Here is a 27,040-nt window from a genome sequence, read left to right on the forward strand (position 1 = left end):
AAAAATTCTCAACAAAATTTTAGCAGATTGCATACAAAAATATATTACAAAGATAGTGCACCACGATTAAGTGGGTTTTATCCCAGGGATGCAAGGTTGGTTCAACATCCGGAAATCAATAAATGTCATTCACCATATCAACAGACTTAAGGTTAAGAATCACATGATTATTTCAATAGATGCAGAAAAAGCATTTGATAAAATACAACACCCCTTCATGCTCAAAGCACTAGAAAAAATTGGGGTAGTGGGAACATTCCTTAACATTGTAAAGGCCATCTACACTAAGCCCATGGCCAATATCATTCTAAATGGTGAAAAACTGAAAGCATTCCCCCTAAAAATTGGAACAAGGCAGGGATGCCCTCTTTCACCACTTCTATTCAACATTGTTCTTGAGACTCTAGCCCGAGCAATTAGACAAACCAAAGAAATTAAAGGGATACGAATTGGAAAAGAAGAACTCAAACTATCCCTGTTTGGTGATGACATGATTATATATTTAGAGGAACCTGGAAATTCCACCAGAAAACTCTTAGAACTCATAAGTGAATTCAGTAAAGTAGCGGGTTACAAGATCAATGCTCATGAATCCAATGCATTTTTATACATAAGTGATGAATCTTCAGAAAGAGAAATTAGGAAAACTACCCCATTCACAATAGCATCGAAAAAAATAAAATACCTGGGAATCAATCTCACAAAAGAGGTGAAAGACCTCTACAATGAGAACTACAGAACACTAAAGAAAGAAATTAAAGAAAACCTTAGAAGTTGGAAAGATCTCCCATGTTCTTGGATAGGCAGAATTAATATTGTCCAAATGGCCATACTACCTAAAGTGCTATACAGATTCAATGCAATTCCAATTAAAATCCCAATGATGTACCTTACAGAAATAGAGCAAGCAATTATGAAATTCACGTGGAAGAATAAAAAACCCAGAATAGCTAAAGCAATCCTCGGTAGAAAAAGCAAAGCAGGGGGTATCACAATACCAGATCTTCAGCTCCACTACAAAGCAATAGTAACAAAAACGGCATGGTATTGGCACCAAAATAGACAGGTAGATCAGTGGTACAGAATAGAGTACATGGACACAAAGCCAAATAAATACAATTTTCTCATACTAGACAAAGGTGCCAAAAATATGCAATGGAGAAAAAATAGCCTCTTCAACAAATGGTGTTGGGAAAACTGGAAAACCATATGCAACAGAATGAAATTAAACCCCTATCTCTCACCCTGCACAAAACTCAACTCAAAATGGATCAAGGACCTTGGAATCAGAGCAGAGACCCTGCATCTTATAGAAGAAAAAGTAGGTCCAAACCTTCAACTTGTTGGCTTAGGATCAGACTTCCTTAAAAAGGACTCCCATAGCACAAGAAATAAAAGCAAGAATCAACAACTGGGATAGATTCAAACTAAAAAGTTTTCTCTCAGCAAAGGAAACTATCAGTAATGTGAAGAGAGAGCCTACAGAGTGGGAGAATATCTTTGCCACTCATACTTCAGATAGAGCACTAATCTCCAGTATCTATAAAGAACTCAAAAAAACTGTACACCAAGAATACAAATAATCCAATCAACAAATGGGCTAAGGAAATGAACAGACACTTCACAGAAGAAGATATACAAGCAATCAGCAGATATATGAAAAAATGTTCAACATCTCTAGTAATAAGAGAAATGCAAATCAATACCACCTTAAGATTCCATCTCACCCCCATTAGAATGGCGTTTATCAAGAACACAAGCAACAGTAGGTGTTGGCGACGATGTGGGGAAAAAGGTACACTCATACATTGCTGGTGGGGTTGCAAATTAGTGCAGCCACTCTGGAAAGCAGTATGGAGATTCCTCAGAAAGCTTGGAATGGAACCACCATTTGACTCAGCTATCCCACTCCTTGGCCTATACCCAAAGGACTTAAAATGAGCATACTACAGAGATGCAGCCACATCGATATTCATAGCTGCTCAATTCACCATAGCCAGATTGTGGAACCAACCTAGATGCCCTTCAGTTGATGAATGGATAAAGAAACTGTGGCATATATATACAATGGAATATTACTCCGCCATGAAGAATGATAAAATTATGGCATTTGCAGGCAAATGGATGAAATTGGAGAATATCATGCTAAGTGAGATAAGCCAATCTCAAAAAACTAAAGGACGAATGATCTCACTGATAAGCGAATGAGGACATATAATGGGGGGTAGGACGGGTTATTGTTAGGGTTAGGGATAAGGAGGGTGGTAAGAATGGAGGAAGGAAGGACTGTATAGAGGGAAAAGAGGGTTGGGGGGAAGGAAAAAATAACAGAATGAAGCAAACAACATTACCCTATGTAAATTTATGATTACACAAATGGTATGCCTTGACTCCATGTACACATAAACAACATGTATCCCATTTGTTTAAATAAAAAAAAGATTAAAAAAAAAACAAAGAATGTAATATCTTTAAAAAAAAAAAATAAAAGAGTGTTATGGTTTGGATTTGGAATGTCCCCCAAAGGCTTGTGTGTTAAATTCCTGGTGCCAGTGCAGCAACATTCAGAGGTTGGATTCTGGCAAGTGTTTGGGTTGTGAGGGCTCTGACCTCATTAGTGAATTACACTGTTGATGGATTCACAGCTGAATGGACTATTAGGAGGTGATGGAACCTGTAGGAAGTAGTGTCTAGTGGAAGGGAGTGGGATTCTTGGGGGTGTACTCTTGTCCCTGGTCCTTCTCTGTCTCTCTCTCTTTTTTTCTCTTTCTCTGCTTCTTGGCAATCACACAGTGAGCAGCTTTGCTCCACCAGATCTTCCCTGTCATATTCTGCCTTACCACAAGCCCACAGTAATGGAACCAAATGACCATGGACTAAATCCTCTGAAACCCTGAGCCAAAATAAAACTTTCCTCCTTTAAATTGATTTTCTCAGGTATTTTATCTCAGCCACAGAAAGCTGCCTAATATAAAGAACAATGATTTTTTTCCATAATGATTCAAGTCAGGCATCTAGTCAGTAGACCTATAGCTTTCCCTTCGTACAAATAGGACCTCCTAAAACTGTGTATGGGAACCTTAGGAATACCATGATCCATGAGACAATGCCAAGATCTCTAGTAGTCAAACCATTTGAAAGCACTTTTATTGTGTTGCCTTGTACTTGACCTCATTGAATTTAGGGAGCCCAGTTTGATGGCTTCTGTTTCCGTTGCCATTTGTGGCCTACAGAGAATAACTCTGCAGTGGTTTTCAAGGATACTTGAGATGAGAGAAGGTTTAATGGTGGTAAAACCGTCAGCCTAGACTGTAGAATCTAATAGGTCAAAAACTCCCTTCTGAGACAAAATCATGTGTGGGATGCTGTTGGCAATACTATGCAGCTTGATAATGGTTAGGGATGATGGGGTAAAGGAAAGTGGAGATGCATTTAGTAGAGGGAACATGAGAGACATAAAGGTGAAGATTACTATTCTGGTTTCTTTGTCTGTTTTGGTTTGCTATAGCATAATACTGGAGATTGGATACTTTATAAAGAAGGAAGGTTTATTTAATTTGCAGTTCTTAAGGTCCAGGAGCATTTTTCTGGCATCTGCTTCTGGTGAGGGCCTTATGGCAGATATCATCACATAACAGGTGAGTGTAAATGAGTGGTGCTATGTTAGTCAGGTTTCTGTCACTGTGACAAGATACCAGAGAAAAACAACTTATGAAGAGGACAAGTTTATTTTGACTCATGCTTTCAGAATTTTCAGTTCATGGTCTGCTGACTCCTTTGCTTTTGGGCTGTTAATGGACCGAATACCATGACAAGAAGCTTGTGGTGGAGCAAAGCTGCCTTTCTCATGGCAACGGGGAAGCAAAAAGAGAAAGGAGGGACCCAGGTCTCAATATCTTCTTCAGGGGCACATCGCTAATGACCTAACATCCATCCCCTAGACCCTACTTTTTTTTTTTTGTACCGGGGATTAAACCAGGGCCTGGTCATGCTAGGCAAACACTCTACTATGGAGGTACATCCACAGCCCTATTTTAAAATTTTGAGACAGGGTCTTGCTATGTTGCCTAAGTTGGGCTGAAGCTTGTGATCCTCCTGCCTCAGCCTTCTGAGTAGTGGGGATATAGGTGTGTGCCACTGCACCCAGACAGACCATCCTCTTAAAGGTTCTTAAAGGTTCACCTCCCCGGCTGGTGACCAAGCCTTTAGCATGTGTCCTTTGGGTGATATTTAAGATCCAAAGCATAACAGGTGCACACAGGAAAGCTCACATGAGGGGAAAGGAAGCAAGAAAGCAGGCCAGGCGGCCTAGTTTGCTCCCTAACAACCTGCTCTCGCAGCATCTAGTAGGTCCCACAAAACCTAAGTTTTGGGAAAATTAGTCAAAACTCTAAAGTAAAACATCAATGCATGCATGTGGAGGGAGCCCTCATCACCTCACATGCCTCTCCAGAGCTCCTACCTCGGTACCATTGCACCAGAAATAAGCCTCGGTGTGAGTGTTCATGGGGATAAACACATTTAAACAGTAGCACCTGTAACCATGTCTGCCCCCCAAAGCAACGTGAGCTCCTTTCACTTAACAGTTGAGCTGCAGGAAAGGGTCGTGATCCAATCCCATCCCAAGTGTTATAATAAAAAAGAGGATAGAAGTGCACAGTAATACCAGTATAAAAGCATGTCAGAAAGATGCCATGAAACCTGTGAAACCATGACCTAGTCTTTCAGAATGAGCAAGAGAAAGTGGTGTCTGCTGTGAAAGAACAACATCTATCAGGCTTTTTTAAAATCCAGAAATAAGGTGATTAAGGAAAAGGAAGTTTTGAAAAGAGGTGATGGAACGCATGAAAGATTTTATAAGAAAATCACTTCAGAAGCGAAGACTGCACGATAGAACACAATGGATAATGACTTTAGAGAAATAAGAAGGAAAGAAGGAAAAGTTTTTAAATTAGAAAGAAATGAGCTGGGCATGATGGCTCATGCTTATAATCTTAGTAACCTGGGAGGCTGGGGCCAGAGGATCACAAGTTCAAACCTCCCCTGGACAACTTGGTGAGACCCTGTCTCAAGATAAAAATAAAAAATGCTGGGGTTGTAGCTCAGTGGTAGAGGGTCCCTGGGTTCAATCCCCAATACAAAAACAAAAACAAACACAACAAAAATAAATATATACATGTATAAAGAATTTGAGAGAAAATGATATAGGAGATAGACAAAGAGTCACTATTCATATTGTGGGGATTCCTGACAAAGAAAACCGAAGCAGCTGAATGAAGCAAATATTTAAATGTATATTTCAAGATAATATTGAGAAAATAGAATGCAACTTGCAAGTACAAATGGTTCCCAGCTTATGATTTGGCCTGCATTTTTCTGACTTGGTGATGGTGTGAAAGCATACCCATGCAACCATTCTGTTTTACATTCTTAGTATAGTAGTCAGTAAGTTACATGAGATATTCAACACTTTGTTATAACACAGACTTTGTGTTAGGTGGTTTTGCCCAAATGTAGGCTAATGTGAATGTTCTGAGTATGTTCAGGGTAGGTGAGACCAAGCTATTTGCTAGGGTAGAGGTATTAAACGCATTTTGTACTTAACGACATTTTCAACTTAGTGATGAGTTTAGTCAGCATGTAACTCCCCCTGTAAGGAGCACCTCTATACAGTATATTGGAGATATACACCCTGTTTCTGGGAATACTAAACCAAAGTGGCCAATGTCAAAAAATAATGCAGTAAGCCAACTAGTGAATTTACTTACCTGAATGTGTTTCTGCAGAAATTTAGAAAAGCTGACAATAATAATGCCATCTTATGAGCCTTAAGGATGCTGATTACACCTGTAATCCCAATGATATGGGAGGCTGAGCCAGGAGGATGGCAAGTTCAAGGCCAGCCTCAGCAACTTAGCAAGGCCCTAAACAACTTAGTGAGATCCTGTCTCAAAATTAAAAAAAAAAAAAAAAAAAAAAAAAAGGCTGGGGATATGGGGATGTAGCTCAGTGGTTAAGCCTCAGGGTTCAATCCATAGTCCCCCACCATCAAAGAAAAGGATGCTGATGTTATTAAGGACCCTGAAAATGACTATAACAACAACAAAAATATTGCAGTAAAAGTATTGGACTTTAAAAGCAAAGGAAAATGTCTTTTGTTTGAAAAGAGGGAGGACTCGGGACCAAATCCAATTGCCCTCAGACCTTTTTCAATAATCAAGGAAAGGAACTGTGAATCAAGGATTTTGCACCCAACCAAATTGATCTCCCAAGAATAAAGACCAAAGAGATATGGAAAAGAATATGCAAGATCTCAGGGGAGATTGCTCATAACCAGGGAGTGAGTTTCTGTCAGAGCAACGGGACAGGCCTCAGCAGGGGTGGCCATTGGGCCTTGGTGATGGATGAGGTGGATATTTGGCATTTTTTTCCCTTTACACCAAGTCTTTGAAATCAATTATGTTTCACACTCAGTCAGTGCATCTCAGTTGGTACAGATATGTTCCCAGCCCTGGATGCCACAGGGACTGTGTACACCTTGGCAAGTTTTATGAGCAATGTAATAGTTTCATCTGATTGAAGGGGAGATACGTTCTAAGACCCCAAGTGGATACCTGAAATTGCAGATTGTAGCTGGGTGTGGTGGCGCACACCTTTCATCCCAGCTGCTTGGGAGGTTGAGGCAGGAGGATTGGAGGTTTGAAACCAGCCTCAGCAATTTAGTGAGAATGTTACACATCCTAGTGAGACCCTGTCTCAAAATAAATAAAATAAAATAAAAACTAAAAATAAAATAAATAAAATAAAATAATAAAATAAAATATAAAATAAGATATCCTCCTGGGTTCAATCCCTGGTACCAAAAAAAAAAAAAAAGAAAGAAAGAAAGAAATCACAGATTGCATGAGATTCTATATGTACTGTTTCTCCCTATTCATACATACCCATGATGAAGTTTAATTTATATATTAGGCACAGTAAGAGATTAACAACAGTACTAAAAAATAAACTAGAACAAGCGTGACAATATACAATAATAAAAATTATTTAAAGCTTAACACCCTGGTAGCCACCTTCTTGCAGCCTCATTGTCTCATCCCCACCTATGCGCTGGACCACCAGGGACCACATGGCCTGGGGAGCAGTACTGATGCCTCCTTCCTGCATGATCCAGTTCTTTCCTTACACCCCTGTTTCTGTGGCCCTATAGGAGCTGGATGGCCTTTTGGAAATCAATCGCATGACCCATAAGCTGCTGAGCAGGTACCTGACTCTGGACAGCTTTGACGCCATGTTCCGGGAAGCCAACCACAATGTGTCAGCACCCTATGGAAGAATCACCCTCCATGTCTTCTGGGAGCTCAACTATGACTTCCTGCCCAACTACTGCTACAATGGCTCCACCAACCGGTGAGCTTGCTTTGAGCTTCACAGATGGGTCTGGATGGCTTCACCCAGGAGCATTTGCCTGGAATGATCTTGGGGGACACTGTCTCCCCCACAGAATTTCACGCTGTCACTGTATCCCCTCCTCCTTCTCTTCCCCATTATTTCTAATGTCCAAGACATTAGAAACATTTCTTCCATTTGTAAGGGTAGCCCTGCCCTTGGGCACAGGGCCCTGGCTTTACACATGGAGACTGGGTGGCTGGGCTGGACTAGATAGGGAAGCTGTGGTTCCTGTCTAGGTGCTTGCTCATGGCTTAGGACAGACTCTTATGGCCACACAGCAGCTCCTGGGGCGACAGCTACCTGTCGTTGGAATGTGGTGGATGACTCAACTTCTGGTGCTTTGCATCCTGGAATATTGGGGTGTGTGAGAATTGATCACCTACCTGCCATTTTACTGCTCTGCCGCATGTCACAAAAGAGTCACTGTGTTGGGTAGAACACTCGATAGCTGTGGCTTCGTATGGTTTTAGTCCTGTAGTGTGGCCCAAATCTGGATAGCCCTGTCCTGTCCTGCATGTACCATGCAGTGGCCTTTCCAACTGAGAACTGTTCTCTGTGAATACGGAGTCTGGTTCCTACAGCATGTCAGCATCCCAGGCCAGGGATGTGTGTATTGAACACCTCTGTCTTGAATGCCAGGCCCCACCAGCCCAGGGAGTGATGGGGGCACCAAGCAAGGTGCCTGGCCTTGTGAACCCACCCAAAGGTAGAGGAGTTTGTGTGTGTGTTTGTGTGCACATGTATGTGTGTTATGAACACCTTTAAAAATAAGTGCCTTTGCTTTTGCTTTTGCTTTGCTACTGGATCTTAACATCCTACCTGTGAATTGATTGATCCGTTACTTGCTGCCAGGCACAGAGTTTTGTGTCCAAGAGATGGGGGTGCTTAGCTCTGATGCCTGTGGGGAGAAGAGGGACCCTCCTATGGCTTGATCATGCCTGGACCCCTGGTGTCAGACCACATTTCATGTAGGGAAGCGGTTCAGGAACTGAGTTGGAGTTGCTGTCTATGCCATTTGATGGGCAGTTCTTCTGATGGCCCCATTGGTCAGTGTCCACCTTGGGCAGAGTCAGGTGGGGATGTGGCCATGGCCCCCAAGCTGCAGGTGGAGGGGCCTGAGTCACCACAGAAACCATACTTTTAAGACTATTCATCTTTATTGAACTTACTTTTAAGGTGCCTGTTTTCCTGAAACACATTTTTAAAGTTGATACAGAGTTTGAAATAATTGAAAGATATTTTTATTATCCAAAGAATGCATCACAATTGTGGAAAATTAGAAATCATAGGTACTTGTGGGGGCAACAAGTTAAATCCCCTTGTAAAGAATGTGTCTTTATTCTGGAGTTCTTGCCATATGGTCAGCACTCCATGTTGGCAGGTCCTGTGTGGATTTAACCAACCACGGATCAAAATATTCTGAAAAAAATTAGTCTGTGCATGCACAAATGTTTTCTTGTCATTATTTCCTAAACAATACTGTATAACAACTGTTCGCCTAGCATTTACATTGCATTAGGTATTATAAGGCATCTAGAGATAATTTAAAGTATACAGAGGGATGTGCATAGGCTCTATGCAAATACTACTCCATTTCATATAAGGAATTTGAGCATCTACAGACCTTGATATCTTCAGGTGTCTTGGAACCAATCCCTGCAGACACTGAGGGACTACCATATAGTTAAATACACATATACATATATATATTTTATTTTGCAAAAGTGAGGTTATGAGGTGTGCTTTTCACATATTACATCATGAGGGTTGCTGTGTCAATGAAGGGACATCCATGCTTGTGCTGCTGTCTGAAAATACATTCAGGTCATGGCTGATGTTTTCAGGATCCTCTTTGTTTTGTGTGCTGCACCCACAACCAACACTGGCGGGGTGCTTCTGTTGACAGTGACCATTCTGGGGAATCAGGCTTTAAAAATTCTGTGCTGCTCCCTGAGGTTCCATAGGTTCCACCATCCATAGGTTTGAACATAAAATGGAGCTTTCCCCAGCTATCTTCTTCTCTTTGCTGCTTTGGGACATCCCAGAATCGATAGCCACTCAAAGCCTAACTGAGGGCCTCTTCCTGGGTTGGTGGCTCCTGCCTAGATCCTCTCCCAGTACCCAAGACCTGGTGTCTGCATTAAGTGTCTTTCTTCCTGAGAGTTTCCCTGGTGTCATGTGAGGGCTTTGGGTGGAGCTGTTGCATGTCATGCAGCAGAGCAGACATGGTCCAGCCCATTATGCTGGATCATTACCTCATACTCATTTCTCATTATTATCGTACTCATGCATGTTCTCCAGAAGGGATCATACCTCGGCTCTGGAAGCGTGAGGGACACACGCTTTTTTTGTGAAACCAAGTATGAGAGAGAACCCCCATGGGTAGCAAAACTTGCTGCTGTGCTGACCTGGTGCTCAGACTGAGTGCAGCTGCCCAAGCATCATGTGGGAGCGAGATGTATCCAGGTGTCCTGATGCACATGGCTTAGTTACTAGACAATTGTTTTCCCTTCAACCCAGGAGGTCTTTGTGATGACACAGGCAGCCGTGCACTAGCGCTGCATTCAGTTGTGACCTAGGCAGTTGGGATCCTTTCAGCAAAAGCAGCTCTATGGGGTTCCTTCTCCCTAATTGGTCCAGTGTGTAAATCTGGACTTACCTGGAGACAGAGCTGCACAGCATGGGCCTCTTGTGTGTCCTTGCTACCTGTCCTCCTTCAGTTCTAGCCAAGGAACTGCCAGTGTTTGGGACCATTCTCAGTTCAGGACTGTCCCATGTTGTAGGTGTTCAGCAGCATCCCTGGCTACTCCCAGATGCCAGAGGCACTTCCCTTTGACCTGTGACAACCAGGGCTATCTCCAGACATGTCAGGGTCACCCAGGGTGAGAGCCCAGACCAATGAGGAAGCACAGTGAGGAGGTGGTACATGCTGAAGGGTGCTGCCCTGTCTCTCTGGATGAGCTGCCTGCTTGCTGCTAACCGTGCATAGCATGCAGACTCCTTTAACCTGCGTTTTCTTATCTCTAACCTGAACCATAGAACAACACCTCAGCCCTTCCATTCTGAGTCTGCTCACCTGCAGTATCTAATACAAATCACAGTGGCAGGAAGAGATGACTCTTCCTGCCTATGAGCTCTTGTTTCCTGTGCTACCCAAAATGTGTTGTAGATATTCCTGTGAGCAGATAAGCACAACATACTTCGCAGGGCCCTGTGTGCTGGGGCTCGTGCCTGGGTGACTGCATTGCCTCCCAACCTTGAACAGGAGGTTCTGAGACACATTGGGTACACTGATTTTTTTATTTGTTTGTTTTTTGGTTTTGCTGTGCTACAGATTGAACCTGGGACCCGGGGTTGCTTAACCATTGAGCTATATCCCCAACCCTTTTTATTTTTTAAGTTTAAGCTAGCCTCAAACCTCCCTGTGATCCTTCTGCCTCAGCCTACCAGGTAGCTGGGATTACAGGCGTGTATTCCTACATCCATCTCACAGGGGCATTCCAATCACCAGAGGAGCTTTGTTTTACTTGGGCAACCTCCATCTATACCAGTGTTGGCACAAATCTTTACTTCTGTATTTTTCATAAGTCCTCCAGTGGAATCATTAAAATTTTATTACCTGGAAAAGACATTTTAAAACAGCATTTTATATATCCAAGCTATAGATTGAATCTGTCCACAAGGTCTAATTCCATACCTACAGATTTTCTGGGGGCTGCTTGAGTCAAGACAGAACTTTGCTTGCTGGTTGGCACACCCACTGATTCCTAAGCAGTGAGTTATGCCTCATGGCTCTGGGAGGTGACTTAGTGTGGCGTGGAACTGAAAGTCTTCCTGTACATCTGATAAATGTGTGACAGAGCTAAAGTTCTGAAAATAAGCTGACAGAGTGGACATTCCCTGGGACCAGAGTCAGGCTTGTTTAGCCAGAAGACTGCTGACAGGAGAGTGTGTCCTTGGGGTGACATGTCAAGTCCCATCACTGTTCAAGTCAGCTTCCATCCCGGGTTTCTCCATGGTTGAGATACCATTTTTATGTTTGAAATTTGTAAGTAATTTATAGGGAGATAGTCTAAGACTATACAAATTAACTGTTCCTTGTTGAAATTTGACCCCCACGCTTTAGCATCTATGGATGATTCTTAGCTGAACCTCTTGTCATCATGGTGGTGTAACAACAGTGAGTTTCTAACTCCCTTATCACCTCTACAGGTATTTCTTGGCATCTGCTGTGCATGTTAACATGTTTCTTATCAGCAAGGGCTCAGGAATTCCAACTCAGAGTTGTATTCTGTTACTAACCTTTAGTTGATTTTTTTGGGGGGGCAGGGGCAGGTACCAGGGTTAGAACCCAGGAATGTTCAACCACTGAGCCACATCTCCAGCCCTTTCTATATTTTATTTTGAGACAGGGTTTTGCTAAGTTGCTTAGTGCCTTGCTAAATGGCTGAGGCTGACTTTGAACTTGCAATCCTCCTGCCTCAGTGTCTGGAGCTGCTGGAATTACAAGTGTGAGGCACTGTACCCTGCCCACTAGTTGATTTTTGTAACTCAGATTGTCCTTATTTGGGCAGTGGCTGTCCTTCAGAATGGTTTCTGTGTGCTTTTGGCAAGTCCCCAATTGTTCAATAAGCACCACCCTCCCTTCTGCACTGTGAGATGTTCCAGGCTCATCTTGTACTTTTACTGCTTGCTCCTTATAATCTGTCATTTCTCAAAAAGTTCCTTTGAGTAGAAGATGCTGTTTAAAATGATATGCCTGGTATTATGTGTGTCCATTGCTACTGGGATGTCATTGTTTCTAGACCCTTTCAGTAATGAGAGTAGGACATACTTGCATGTGTAGTGTATTAGGGTCTGATGTCTGCTATAACAACAGAAATATATTCATTTACTGTTCTGGTGGCCCGAATCAAGGTGCCAACAGAAACATGCTTCCTCTGACATACTGGTTAGAAACTACATTGGGCTGACTTCTACCAATAGTAGACTATGGTGTTCGCCACATCCTAGCCTCTGGTGCTAGTTTTTAATTCCTGACTTTCCTGGGCTTTAAGCTGATTCATTCCAATCTTTGTCTCTGTCATTGCATGATGTTCTTGCTGTGTCTCTGTCTCTGTGTCTCTTACCTTCTTATAAGAACACCAGTCATTGGATTAAGAGTCCATCCTATTCCAGTATGGTCTCAACTTTTTTGTTGTTGCAGTGCTGGGGATCAAAACTCAGGGCTTCATGTGTGCTAGGCAAGTGCTCTACCACTGAACTACACCCCAGCCCCTGATCCCCCTGATATCCCAATCTCATCTTAATTTAACTAATTACATATGTAATGACTCTATTTCTACCTTCTGAGGTGCTGGGGGTAAAGACTTAAACATCTGTTTTTGAGACACAATTCAATTCATAACATGCATGCACGTGGAATGTGTGTGAATATATTTCTATATAGCCTTCTATATGTTAAATCCATGAGTTCATACTGATATATCTAATTCTATACCATAGTGTTCATTCTAATCTTTACTCATTACATTTTTCTGAGTTCCTTAAACATTGAGAATCTTTGCTTCATTAATTATTAGTATATTTACTCACATATCCAGTTCTAGAAAATGCCAGTTCTTAACTGTGAAACAGACCTATCAATTTCCAACATTTTTTCTTTATTCTGAGAGTGTATAGTCAATATTCTGTTCAAAAGTTATTTAGGATGATAGATTAACAGAGTCTGAATCTATTCTTTCACCTTGAGTGAAATGAATATTCTTTTATTTGGGTTATAAAGTTGTTTAGGACGATGGCTTAACAGTCTGAACCTATTCTTGCACCTTAAGTGAAAAACTAGACAAAATGATTGAATTACCTGTTATCAGACATTAGACATTTCCCTGAGGTCAAGGTAACAAATGAAATGTGAACCCTGTGATTACTGCCTAGAAGCAATTTCTGACTAAGTACAGAGGGACAATTCAACTATACCTTAGAGTTGAGCGCAGTGGTGCTTGCCTGTAATCTCAGCCACTCAGAAAGTTGAGGCAGGAATAATCACAAGTTCAAAACCAACTAACACTTGGAAGTCTTGCTTAGTAGAGTAGACAGATTGGAATTTGCAGAATCTGAGACAGCTGGAATTTATAGGGCAGAATATGGGAGAGAATAGAGTACACGGTTCCTCAAGTCAACCTGGGCCTCCTTAGCCTTTACTTGAATAATAAACTGTGTTTGTTTTGGGGAGCTATGAGCCAAATAATTCACAGTGCTCACAGAAGGCTAGGAATCACCTGAGTTTGCAGCAGTATTGGAGAAACTTAATTCAACAACCAGGCATTCAGTCAAGTTAGTAGAAGGGTCTTACCTCAGAAGAAGATCTAAATTAGTTCTAGGCTACTAACTCCTTTGTGTACCCCAGAATTGCCAAAATTAATCATGAAACTGATATGCAAGTAATTTAACTGCCTCCCCCAAGATCCCTCAACTCTCTTTAAAAGACAATAACAAAATCCAGACACTCAACAAGACATTACAATGCCTACCATCCAATCAAGAATTACTAGATATACCAAGAACCAAGAAAATGTGATCCCACAACCAGAAGAGTCAATCCATAAAAACCAGACACAGAAATTAGCAGATATGAATATTGAAACAATTTTAAATATGCTTAAGATTTACAAGAAATTAAACAATGTAGAGATCAATGGGTGTTATGTCAAAGAATCAGATGGATTAAAGCTCAAAATACAATATCTAAAGTGAAAAATTGGCTTGTTGGGCTGAATATTAGATTGTATTTTGCAAGACTTTAGTAAATTTGAAATAATGGAAACTATCTGAACTGAAGCCCAGAGAGAGGAAAAATGAGAAAAGTTCAGTGAGCTGTGGATGATATCAAGTGTTCTAATCAGCCCATAAGTAAATACTAGTAAGAGACTGTGACCAGAGAGAAAAGAATATTTGCAAATTAATGGCCAAAAAATTTGCAAATTTGGTGAAAACTATAATCCTGTAGTAAGGAGCTCAATGAATTTTTCTTTTTTTGCGGGGGAGGGTATTGGGGATTGAACTCAGGGGCACTCAACCACTGAGTCACATCCCCAGCCCTATTTTGTATTTTATTTAGAGACAGGGTCTCACTTAGCACTTCACTAAGTTGCTAAGGCTGGTTTTGAACTCGCCATCCTTCTGCCTCAGCCTCCCAAGCTTCTGGAAATATAGGCTTACCACGCCTGGCAAGTTCAATGAATCTTAAACAGGAATAATGAAAATGTCATTTACTCCTGGGCCCAGCACTCACTAGGGTTCTAATGTGAAAACCAAATCTTGATTTAGCAAAATCTGGAGTGGGGGCTTTAGTTGTTGGTGCTGAAACATAGTTTTCCTGTTTTTAGAGGTTGCAATGGGTTTCCCACACTCTGTCTGAGGGCACAGCCCTCTGCAAGATGTCCTTCACTTGACACCAGCCACAAGTTTGGGGTCACCTGGGGTCACCCTTATTTCTGACCAGTTGGATAAAAATTCAGGCCCCCTCCCCAGGTGAAAAATTCACAGTACTTACTGAGTACACAGTTTTAAAATCGTAATTCATTGTAGCAAAAGGATACAAATCAGAGGAGACCCCTGCGGTGGGTCTGGGAGGGTCCCATATGCAAAGCTTTCCCTGTCTCAGGTGTATCACCCCACTGACCTTGAGGCATGATGGTACTTGAGGCATACTGCCAACCAGGGAGGCATGCTCAAACTTCGGTGTCGGTTTCTGTTGTGTGATTACACAGGCATGATGGACTAAACCACTGGCTACAGGATCGAGCTCAGCCTCCAACTCCCCTCCCCTGCCAGGACATTGGCTGATTTCACCCAGCTCAAAGCCCCAGGTGTTGATTACGTGGTTGGTAGAAGAATTTGATTATTCCCAATTCCTGGGAGGCACCCTCTTGAAATTTCTGAGTGACAAGAATGACTGCTATTCAGGGCCCCTTGGACCACACCTGAATTTATGCTGAGAAAGAGTCTCAGGTTAGGGGCTGGCTACACCTGAAAGACCAACCATGTGACCGGAGCCTGTCTACATTTGATGAATTAAAAAAAATTATAAAAGTATAGTATTTAGAACTATAGAATGAATACCTATATTGTATCATGTCTCATATACATGTATTTTGATTTAAAATTTTAATAACATTGTAGGAAGTAATTACATTACTTTGACAGTTTTATATCTCAGTGATATAAACAAAATAAGTTAAGGCCAACTTTCAAAAATCTAACCAGCATTTTAAACGTTCTTACTTTGGGAAAACATATTGTGTTTTAAGCAGTGGCAGAAAAACTTTTGTAACATCAAAGACAAATGGAAGCTGATGTGTGTGTGGCAGCTTTGCAGGCGTGCTTCCATCCAGAGCCATCACAGCGTGAGCGGTACCCAGGACCTCTAGGAAAGGGGCTCCCTCCTCTGAATAGCACCCTGACCTTGGTGCCTCCTGATGGTGCACTCATCCTTTAATAAGTGTGTGACCTCATGTGCAGCATAGACACACCCTCCCATATACACACATCCATGCAGACACACCCTCCATACACTCACTCACACACATGCAGAGACACACACAAATACACAGACACAATCAGATTTACACATGGGCCCATATAGACAGAAACACACACACACACTCTGTTGAGTGCGGTTCATTAGTAATATCGACTACTGACAGTATAGTGGTGCAGGATCCTTTTGAAAAAAAAAAAAAAAAAAACACAAAAGAGTCAGAGTGCAGTTTTTCTCTGGGAATGTTAATGTAGGTGATTTTGGCCCACAGTTGATGGGATGCACCTGCAGTGCTGTGGTAGTTGGGAAGCTGGCCCAGGGCTGCTCTGGTGTCTGGGTGTCCTGTCTGTGAATGTGCTCAGCCTCCTTGTAGGTGCACATGCTGTATGTGCTCACAGTATTTTGATGTTGCTTGCTTTCTTGTTTACTAAAGCATGGTATGAGTTGGTCAAGTTCTTAGAATGAAATAGTGAATCCACGTATCTTTAGTACACTTCTTTGTAACTTGATTAACATTTCTGCTCGAAAATATAATCATTTGATGTGTGGTCCCTTAAACTCACTATCAAGATACAATCTCCTGCCTGGGTTTGGTCTTAAATACTGAAGTTTGCTTGTTCTTCCCCATTTAGGCCATACATAACTAGTGCTCTGAGTAACTGGGTCATCACTGCTCATGGGGGCTGCTGCCCCTCTGTCATTGCTGTTTGAAAGAATAGTGAATCCAAGATCACATTCATTACCAATTATCAGATTGTGTTAGGCTGGAGATGGTCCTGCTGCCAACAGGCGAGCATTTTCCTGAGTTTGGAGACTGTGTTTATGGGTGGGAGGATATCAGGAGTCCTTGCTGTGGCTTCTGAGCTTTGGATACATTTATTCTATTTCAGATGTGTATCTAAATCATTCTATGGCTTTTTTTTTTTTTTTTTTTTTTTTCTTGCGGTGCTGGGGATCGAACCCAGGGCCTTATGCTTGCAAGGCAAGTACTCTACCAACTGAGCTATATCCCCAGCCCTATGGCTTTTTACTTTACTAGAATTTTCCTATTTGATGATTGTATCAGTTTAATTGAGAGGCAAACTTAATAGATGGGTAATAGAAAAGTTTAGAGTATAATTAACTACAGTTACTTTGGTTTTCTTTTTAATATTTCTTGTGCAGGTTTGTTCGAACAGTGTTACCATTTTCTCAGGAATTTCAAAGAGATAAACAGCCTAATGCACAACCCCAGTATTTGCATGGATCCAAGGTAGGTTTTTTTGTGTTCATGAAGTTTATAATGAAGCATAATTTGAAATTTAATATTTTTTTCTCTTTCTCTGTTTCTTTTCTCTTTCTTATCTTTACTAAACTTCCTTTCTTCCCTCTTTTTTTCCTGTTTTTTGTTGTTATTGTTTATTTCTTAGTTCGAGACAGGGTATCACTATGTTTTATTCAGGCTGGCCCTAAACTCCTGGGCTCAAGTGATCCTCCTGCCTTAGACCCCCAAGTAACTGGGACTGCAGGTGTGCAGCACCTTGCCCAGCTTGAAACTTAATTTAAGTCAATTTAATTGCAATGATGTAAATGTATCATACCATGTAGAAAATGTTATTTTTCCTTCTATTCCTTTAACATGTTCCTGAAAAGTAATTTAAAAACAGAAGCTAGTGGGATTTGATGGCATATGCTTACGGTTCTATCTACTCTAGAAATTCAAGCAAGAGAATTGCTTCAACCCAGAGGTTCAAGGTCACCCTGTGAAACTAGGAAGATGCCATCTTAAAAAAATAAATAGAAAAAGAAAGAATCAACCCTAAAAATATTATCTGAAATTAGTTGTTTATATGATTAGGATAACTCTGGCCATGAGATAGGAGTTGGAGTGGATCCAGCTTCATTCCTGGCATTAAAATAAGTGTGCTTATTTGGAGATTTAAAGGTTTTAAAAAACCTTCTACTAAGAAAGGTTTTTATGCTAAGAAATCATATGGATGCTGGGGTTGTAGCTCAGTGGTAGAGCACTTGCCTAGCATGTGTTAGGCACTGGGTTCAATTCCCACCTCCACATAAAACTAAATAAGCAAAATAAGTGTATTGTGTCCATCTACAACTAAAAATATATTTTAAAAAAAAATGAAAGTACGTTGGGCTGGGGATGTGACTCAGTAGACGAAGATTTGCCCAGCATGTATGAAGCCATGGGTTCTATCCCTGTGTATTAGGGTTCTCTAGAGGAACAGAATCAACAGGGAGTATGATTATAAAAAGGGGATTTATTAGATTGGCTTACACAACCAGAAGCTGCATAGTCCACAATGACTGTCTGCAGGCTAAAGAGCTGGAAGAACCTGTAGCTACACAGTCCATGAGGCGGAAACCACAGAACAAGAAGGACCAACAGTGCTACCCTAGTCTAAAACCAAGGCTTCTGGAAACTACCTGGAGAATCACTGGCAGAGTCTAATTTGGAAGTGAAGGAGCGAGAGGCTGATATCCTCAGATGATTGAAGCAGAAATCAAGAACCTGTTCAAGAAGAGCCGAGCTTCCCTCTGCATCTGCTTCCTTGTTCTTCCAACTTTTATTCCATCCTATTGGGTGGTGCTGCCCACACTTAGGGAGGGGCTGCACTTCAGTTCACCATCCCACATTCCAGTCTTTCCTAGACACACCCTCATGGACACACCAGAGGCCTCTTAATCATCAGCATCTCTTAATCTCTTGATAGTTCAAATTGACCGTTACACCCTGGTACCACAAGAAAAAACTAAAGCACATGGAAGAGTCTCGGGAGCATTGCTGAGACAGGAGCCAGGGCTGCTGTCCAGGGGCAGTGCCCCAAAGGCAGGGGCTGATGTGGGAAGGTGGGTGCAGAAAAGATCTGACTTCTGGAAACAACAGAATCAGCCCACACATAGTGAGCAGGCGGAAACACCAGAAGACCACCTCTAAAGAGATAAGGCAAATACCATGCAGGGGCGGCTAGATGCCCTGCAAGTGTGACCAGTACTAAGGGAAGTGTTCTTGACCTCACCAGCCCTCCATGTCTGTGTGTTCCTCATCTGTGGGCTCAGCCAACCATGGATTAAAAATATGTGGGAAAGCCACATGCAGTGGCATCCGCCTGTAAATCCTAGCAGCTCAGGAGGCTGAGGCAGGAGAATCAGAAGTTCAAAGTCAGCCTCAGCAACTTAGCAAGACCCTGTCTCAAAATTTTAAAAACTAAAGTAAAATGGACTGGGGATGTGGCTCATTGGTTAAGGGCCTCTGAATTCAATCCCTGGTTACCCTCTCCGTCCCCAAAATTGGGAAATCCCAGGCATTCAGGAGCTGGAGGCCAGCCTTGGCAACATAGCAAGACTCTGTCACAAAACAAAAAATAAAAATGGGGATGTAACTCGGTGGGTAGAGCACCCCTGAGTTCAGACCCTAGTACATGGGGAAGAAAAATAGGGGAAAAAGAAATTGTGTGTAAACTGAACATATACAGAATTTTTATCATTATTTCCTGAACTATACGGTATGGCAACTCTTAGCATTTACGTTGCAGTAGGTATTCAAAGTAATGTAGAGATGATCTCAAGTATATGAGGATGTGTTTAAGTCATAAAAATACTTCACTATTTTATATAAGGGATGCGAACATCTGCAGATTTTGGTATCCACTGGGAGTCCTGGAACCAGTTCCCCATGGTATAGTATGACTGTCTTTATTAAGTACTTGTATGGTTCAATAAGAAAAAGATAAACAATCTGTAGAGAAAAAATGAAACATGAAATGAGCAGACATCCCTCTCCAAAGTAGATCTCTTGCCTCACCAGCAGTTGCAGAGAAATAATGACAGCAGTTAGGATTATTTTGCTCATCAGATGGGAAAGGTTAAAGTATCCAGCTCCTCCTGGGACGTGTGACATGTTTCCAGTGCTGCTGGCAGGAGTGTCCCTGGGCCCTATGGTTCCGGGGCAGGCTGCCAACATTCATCAATATTTAAATGTTCTCATTTGCAGACATAAAGAAACAGGTACATGGTGAAATCTCAGGGTGATCATAAGACGTTATCTATCCCATCTGCTGATTGCTGAGAGCTGGGTGTCTTGGGGTTGATGTGAGCAGCTGGTGCTTAGGCTTTGCAGGCTGTGTGTGCGTAGGCTGGCCCACCACACTGCCTTGTGCCCTTTAAGGATGGAGGACACTGCTCTGTCTGGCATCAGGTCTACACTCACAGCAGGCGGATCCCACGTGCCTCCTTTCTGTTCACAGCAGGAAGTTCAAACCCGGGTACCAAATCCTAGACTGGGGATATGGGGAGCAGGGTTGGAGGACCCTGCAGTTCCCATTGGTTAGGGCTTGGGGGCTGTTCTGAGCCTCATGCTGTGGATTGAACCCTGGGCTTCAGCCTTGATAACACAAGTTCTCTGCTACGGAGCTACACCTTTAAGACCTTAGTTATTTTAATTGTGTATATTTAAGGGGCACAGTGTGATCATTTGATAAATCTGTACATGTATAATGTTTATATAAGGGTTATTTTCATGTCTTTGGGTCATTATACATTGTGTACATGTATTGAAATAACAAATAACAAACCATACTTCATAATATGTCTAATTTGTGTAAGAACCCAGAAACCACTCTGGACACAGGAGTTCACATAAGGGAGTTTATTAAGCACACAGACAGAGTGTCTCCCTGCAGGGTAAGAGAGAAAATGAGAGAAAAAGAGAAAGGGCACACGCACAGGAGAGTGAAATGGAGGAGACAGCATGAAAGCGAGGAGAAGAGAGAGAGAGAAAGGAGAGAGAGAACATGAATGTGAGGAGAAGAGAGAAAATGGTGGGGAGCTATCCTTAAGCTGTCAAATTCCACAGGTTAACGGGACCAATAATGGAGAAGGATACTTGCAAGCTGACTGATGAACCAATAACTAACTAGGATGTTCACAGATTGACAAGTGATTGGGAGGTGGGGAAATGGCTGCATCGCAAAGGGCGGGGGAGCAGCTTTATATTATATTTGTATGTGTTAATCAAAAAATTTAAATGTTTAAGGGACGTGGTCTTTTCATCACAAATGAGGTGTCCTGAAGCAGAACTGAGGGGTCCTCTTTTCAACATCTCTGTAGACAGGGATGTGAGAAAAGAGTGTGAGAGTCTTCTCTAAAAATGGAGTCTGGGTGGTCTGGGGGATACTATAAAACTTGTGGCCTTGAAAAATTATCTTCTTCTTGTTTTTGTTTTTGTTTTTGTGTTTGTTTTTGATAATTCTTCAGCAACTCCATGATGGCAATTTAAAAAAACATTACAATTCAGGTACTCTAAGTGTGCTGGTATTTGTTTGAATGTCTTGGTTGTTGCCTTCTGGAAACTCAGATTAAAGACGGGGAGGGAACTTCCTCCCTCCAGCCCAGAGCCCAGAGAGGATGGCTCTGGAAGCAAGGGAGTTGAGCCTCTGAGGAGAGGTGACATCAGGCCAGGTAGATGGCTCTGATGCTGGATTCCTGGGAAGGCCTGGGGGCTGGTTTTGAGACCTCACTGTGTGTCTGTTCTTGCTGCCCAGGCGGTCAGTCTGTACATCACATTGGTGCTGAAGGCTAAGAAGAGACTTTTTTTTCTTCAGGATTTCCCTATAGGAGCTCAGGGAGGCAGCGTTAGATCTACTCCCAGTAAGACACAGGGGACCCCTGCAGTCTACCTCAGGTGACCCCCACTCCATTGCCTCAGTGATATCCCCACAAGGGTGCAGGCCCTTTAGGGGTCTGCAAAACTGGTGTCTTTCTTGGGGGAAAGAAAGACTGGATGACTTGAATGTGATCATTGTGTTTAATGTGAACAGCTGTGACTAAACTTTAACCTCACTGTGGTTCAGTCTCAGTTTGAGAATTGTGTAATTTTTATTCTAGTAAATTTATATTCCTACAACCTAAAAACTATATATATATTTTGGGGGAGGGGATAAAATTGTTTGGACTTTCATACAAGTGACATTGATATTGACTGCTCAATCTTATACGTTTTAGATGACACTTCTCTGAGAAACCTCCCCTAAAAAAAGGACAGATGCCAAAATAGTGTATTATCAGAGTTGAATCATGTTTTCAAAACAAGCAGGCGTTGTGCTTGCAATGCATTTTATTCTGTTGCAGCATGATTTGTAGTGTTTGTATCTATGTGATTGTGGGATATACAGAATCCAAGAACCAGATTGGATCTACTTCTAATGAATAATGAACCTAGGGCTAGCGTCTCATGGAGATAAGATTGACCTAAGCAAGTGACCCATTTATGAGAATGTAATTTGGGTTCTTGGTGACCTCACCATCCATGGAAGGTCTACTCTGCCCAAAACTTTTGAGCACATTCTCTTTCTTGCAAGATAGTAAGACTGTCCCCAATTCAAAGGTGAAGACAGAGAGCTGGAGAGACCAAGTCTAGTGACTCCGGAGCTGACTTTGTACTGAGCTGTGACATTCAAATTGCCTTCCCTCCTCTGAGTCTTTAAGTATTTTAATTGTGGCATTTGTAACTTTGCCCTCCCTTGAAGTTGAGCCTCCTCTTCCCTCTGAGTAGTTAAGTCACTTTTGCTGTTACTCTGGTTGTTGACTCTGGGATGTGTCCTTTTTGGGGTTAGCCTAGTCCACAGGGAAACTGGACACTGGGTGGGGATCAGGAGACTAAGAACCAAGTGTTTACTGAGTGATGGCTCTTCTAACAGCCATAGGCCCATGGCAGGGAAGCTCTGGAAATGAATGATGTGACTGTAACATGAGGTCATTAGTTTTTACTAACAATTTGCAAGTGGTTTTGTTTTCTTCTGTCTCCCTTGCCCCACCCCATCCCACCCCAAGCAGTGAAGCTATTTTCAAGTGCCACTCTTATACAGAATCCCAGCATTTAAAGCAGAGTGCTGGAGCTCTGAGGAGCAGATAGAGGGGTTATCTGTACTCTTGGTCTGTTCCTTTCAAGTCTGATAGGGTTGTCAGGATTGGCATGGGATAGGCATGTGACAGGGTCTCCATTCTTTGATGTTGTCCAGCTTGGTCAGTGCACTCTTTTATGATCAACTTAGACCCACCCAGACTTTTAGTAATTGATAGAAGTACTGAACAAAATTGGCAACGATAGAGAAGAACTAAGTGACACCATTAACCAATAGGATGTCATTGACATGCACTGAACACTCTACCCCACAATGATAGAAAAGACCCTTTTTTCATATGGTCACAAAATATTGACCAAGACAGATCATTCCTGAGCCATAAATAGACTTTAACAAAATTAAAAGAATTGAAATCATACAGTATGTTCTTTGACACAGTGAACTCAAACTAGAAACAATTTAAAAAAAAATCTTTGAACACCTAGAAGTTAACACACTTCTAAATAAACCATGACTCAATGAGGAAGTCTCATGGGAAATTTAAAAATACATTGAAACAAATATAAGCATAACATCAAAATTTGTGTGATGCAGCTAAAGAAATGCTAAAAGGAAAATTTATAGCACTGAATGGTTGCCTCCGGGGCCTTCCTGCTCTGTACATGCCATTGTCACTGAGCTTAGAGGTCCCCTCCATGGAATGCTCTCATTGCTTTCTCACCTTCTACCTAGGGGGACTGCTCTCCCTAGTTCCTGGTACCCTGTGCCTTCCCTAGGAGCGTGGCTTCCACTGTCCTTGGGCTCTATTTTAGTAGGTTTGCGTTTCTTAACAGGTTGAAGACCTCCATACCAGTAGGGACAGTGTATTTTACAAGAAAAGTCACTGAATCCCTTCACCTCAGGGTCGTGTGTGGAGAATGCATCTTCACATAGTGGATTTTCATCTGCATGTTCCTAGAGACCATGTTGAAAACTGTCCCCTCTTCCCCAGGCTTTGAACCTTGCCTACTCCAGCATTTATGGCAGCTACCGGAACTTTGTGGGACCTCCACACTTTCAAGTCATCTGCCGGCTGCTGGGCTACCAGGGCATTGCAGTGGTCATGGAAGAGCTGCTGAAGGTTGTCAAGAGCCTGGTGAGTTTCCCTCAGAGGAGTTTCCTTCACAGGCATGAATTTATGGGGTACAGCCAGCTGGGAAATCTTCTCTCTGTATCTGGACTGCGAGTCTCTAACAGACAAATGATTCAATTTAACTTTGAACACTTCGATACTTTAATTTCTTCCTCATCTTTCCTAATTCAAGAAAATGGATCCATTGGGTGCAGTGGCACAAGGTTGTAGTCTCAGGTACTCTGGAGGCTGAGGCAAATTGATTGCTTGAGCCCTGGAGTTTGGGACCACCCTGGGCAACATAGTGAGAATCTGTCTTTAAAAACAATGAAGAGAATAAATTCAGGTTATTTGAAAAGTCGATCCATAGAAGGAGATATTGATAACCCATATATTGCCTACAGAAGTAATCCCTCCCTCCCCGACTTGTAAAGGACTACCACTGGTGCCAAGGCTTGTGGGAAAAAAGTGCTCTGGAGATGGAAGACAGAACAGAAGCCAGGCGGCCACAGTAGACACTTGCCTCCATTTCAGTTGGTGATTGTCTGGGAAGGAGGGTAATATCTGGGAATGTTCTAGGAAGATCCATGTTCATTTGTGAAGCATAAGCTTCCATGAAACACAAATTTCAAAGAAACGTTTGTGTTGGGGAGAATAGAATAGAACATGTTCTCTGTGGAGCCACTGAGGTGTTGATGGTGGCCAGGGGCTGCAGCAAGAGGGCAGCTCAGCTGGCAGGCTTTGGGTCACAAGTGTCAGTATGAGAAGGCTCCTGTTACATCACAGGGAGCTTGGTAGAGTTACTTTGTGAGGCAGGTGGTGTAGGCCCTTTTTCTGTATGATAAGGGTTACATAGCATGAGTATAGAATCCAGCCCCACATGTATGTAATGTGATATAAGGTCAGAGGTTGTGCACATGCCACAGATGAAATAGAAGCTTTATAGTCATCTAGGCTTTGAAAAGGGAATGGTCAGGGAAAATATTTGTAGGCTGTAGTGGATTTAGTTTTCTGTACATAATTTATTTCTGTCATTGTTTGTTTATTCGTTCATTTATTTATTTACTTATTGTACTACTGGGGATTAAACCCAGGGCCTCACGTGTGCTGGGCAGGTGCTCTACCACTGAGCTGTAGCCCCAGCCCTCCTTATTTTAATAATCTTTCTGGGGACTGAGTGCATTTCTTTAGGTTTCTTTTTTATTGCCAAATGTAAGTTGTCATGTCTTGCCCAGGGTTTGCCCACTAACCAAGAGCAAACTTGAAACTGAATTTGTGGCCACCTGATTGCAGCAGCAATCCATTAAAGATATGATATGGTCATGAACTTAATGCAAGCAAAGACTGACAGAATTCTAAGAGGTTGATAAATCTACAACCATTTAGGTCAGGATTAAAAATTAATTAGAGCCAGGTATGGTGGGGCACACCTGTAATTCCAGTGACTCAGGAAGCTGAGGCCAGCCTAGGAAGTTTAGTGAAACTGTATCTCAAAAAGTAAAGTGGGCTGGGGATGTAGCTCATTGGTAGAGCACCCCTGGATTCAATTGAGCCAGTACCACATACATAAATTAGTAAATTAGTGTAGAAATGCCTGGTAATTTGCACAGCCATGACCCTATGACCCACCCAGGCCTCACTAGGACCCCCAGCTGGGAATTCTGTCCCCAACCACTCAGTAAATCGAAAGGTGTTAGGGTCACAGGTCTTACCATGGCTGAACTCATGACCGAGCCATATGTTAAAGCCTTGAAGCTGCGTCAGAACCATAAGAGGGTCCAGAACCTGTCCTCCAAGAGCCGTCATTCCCTGGAGCTGCAGGTGCTCCCGGTGTTTGATGCATTTACAGAGGAGACACATTTCCTGCCCTCCTCCGTCACACCTCAGGACCACGTTCATCTTGGAAGGGAAGTTGTTTAGAGCACAAATGTCAGCCATGTAGACCCCTAGTGCAGGTTGCTCTTTGCACAGGTGGGATTTCATTCCTCAGCCAATAATCCTGCAGTTGTGGTCTTTAATGTGCATTTTGCTAACAGACTGGATTTTCAGAATGTGTGACAGCCACAGCTTTCCAGGAGAGTGGAGGCCAGTGGCTGACACAGTCTCTCTCTCAGCTGCAAGGCACAATCCTACAGTACGTGAAGACGCTGATGGAGGTGATGCCCAAGATCTGCCGCCTGCCCCGGCATGAGTATGGCTCTCCAGGTGAGTGCAGGCACCTTGGGCGCTGGGTGGGGCACAGCACCCCTTGGCAGTGTGTGTGGCTCATTGGTGGGTGTCTGTGAAGAAGAGGGAAAGGTCAACCCTTCAACCACAGTAAAGAAAATCAAGTTGAAATGGTTGAGAAGGGGCAAAAGTGGTTGAGAAGGGCCAGGTTTGCCTTCCCCAGGTGGGAGGAGGTGAGGATGCCCAAACCAGAGTTGATTGTTTAGAGTAGAAGAAACAAACCTTCTTAAAGCCGGGAAGCAGACAAGTGTGCAGAGAGTTGTGTTGGTGTCACTATTTGCCCTGAGGAAGCTGAGAGGCCCCATAGGGTCAGCCAGTGAGAGTGAGGCATTGAGAGGGATTCTGAACACTATGTTCCCTCAGACCCCTGCACCCTCAAAAAAAATCACCAAGGAAAACAGGTCTTACTGCCCTCTCGGGCTTAAGTAGGCCCAAGCCTCAGAGGCAGCCCCATGGGGCAGGGTACTGCTCCTCCCTTCAGATGGTCGTATCTGAAAAATTTCATTAAAATCTGCTGAGTCTCCAGCAGCAATCTCAGCAGGCTAGTTTGGCTTCTCTAGATCCTTTGCATCATGTACATTTTGGAGTGAGCATGTTTGACTAGGTTAGCACTCAGTATACAGATCGAGTTAGGGAGTGTTTGCTCCGGATCTTGGGGAGAAAATATGCAGCTTTCCCACAGAGTGTGATGTCAGCTGCAGGGTTTGGTCGATACTCTTAATCAGATTAGACCTTCTGAATTTATGGAATACCTTGACTGCCTCTGCTGGAGATGACAGTGTTCTCCTTTTTTCTTAATGATGTACACTTCCTGTTATCATAGCCTTCTCCGAAGATATGGGGTTGACC

General features: G+C 42.6%; 1 protein-coding gene across 1 annotated transcript in view; it reads left to right on the forward strand.

Annotated features, from left to right (window-relative positions):
• The window catches only part of CYFIP1 (cytoplasmic FMR1 interacting protein 1), a 110,798-nt gene that overhangs the window by 75,901 nt on the left and 7,857 nt on the right, over positions 1-27,040 (forward strand). The window contains 4 exon segments of the mRNA XM_079128433.1: positions 7,211-7,410; positions 17,159-17,246; positions 23,846-23,989; positions 26,080-26,170. Coding sequence (XP_078984559.1) covers positions 7,211-7,410; positions 17,159-17,246; positions 23,846-23,989; positions 26,080-26,170 — 523 coding nt within the window.

Source organism: Sciurus vulgaris (genome assembly GCF_902686455.1).
Source record: "Sciurus vulgaris genome assembly, chromosome: 2".
Taxonomy (NCBI): Eukaryota; Metazoa; Chordata; class Mammalia; order Rodentia; family Sciuridae; genus Sciurus; species Sciurus vulgaris.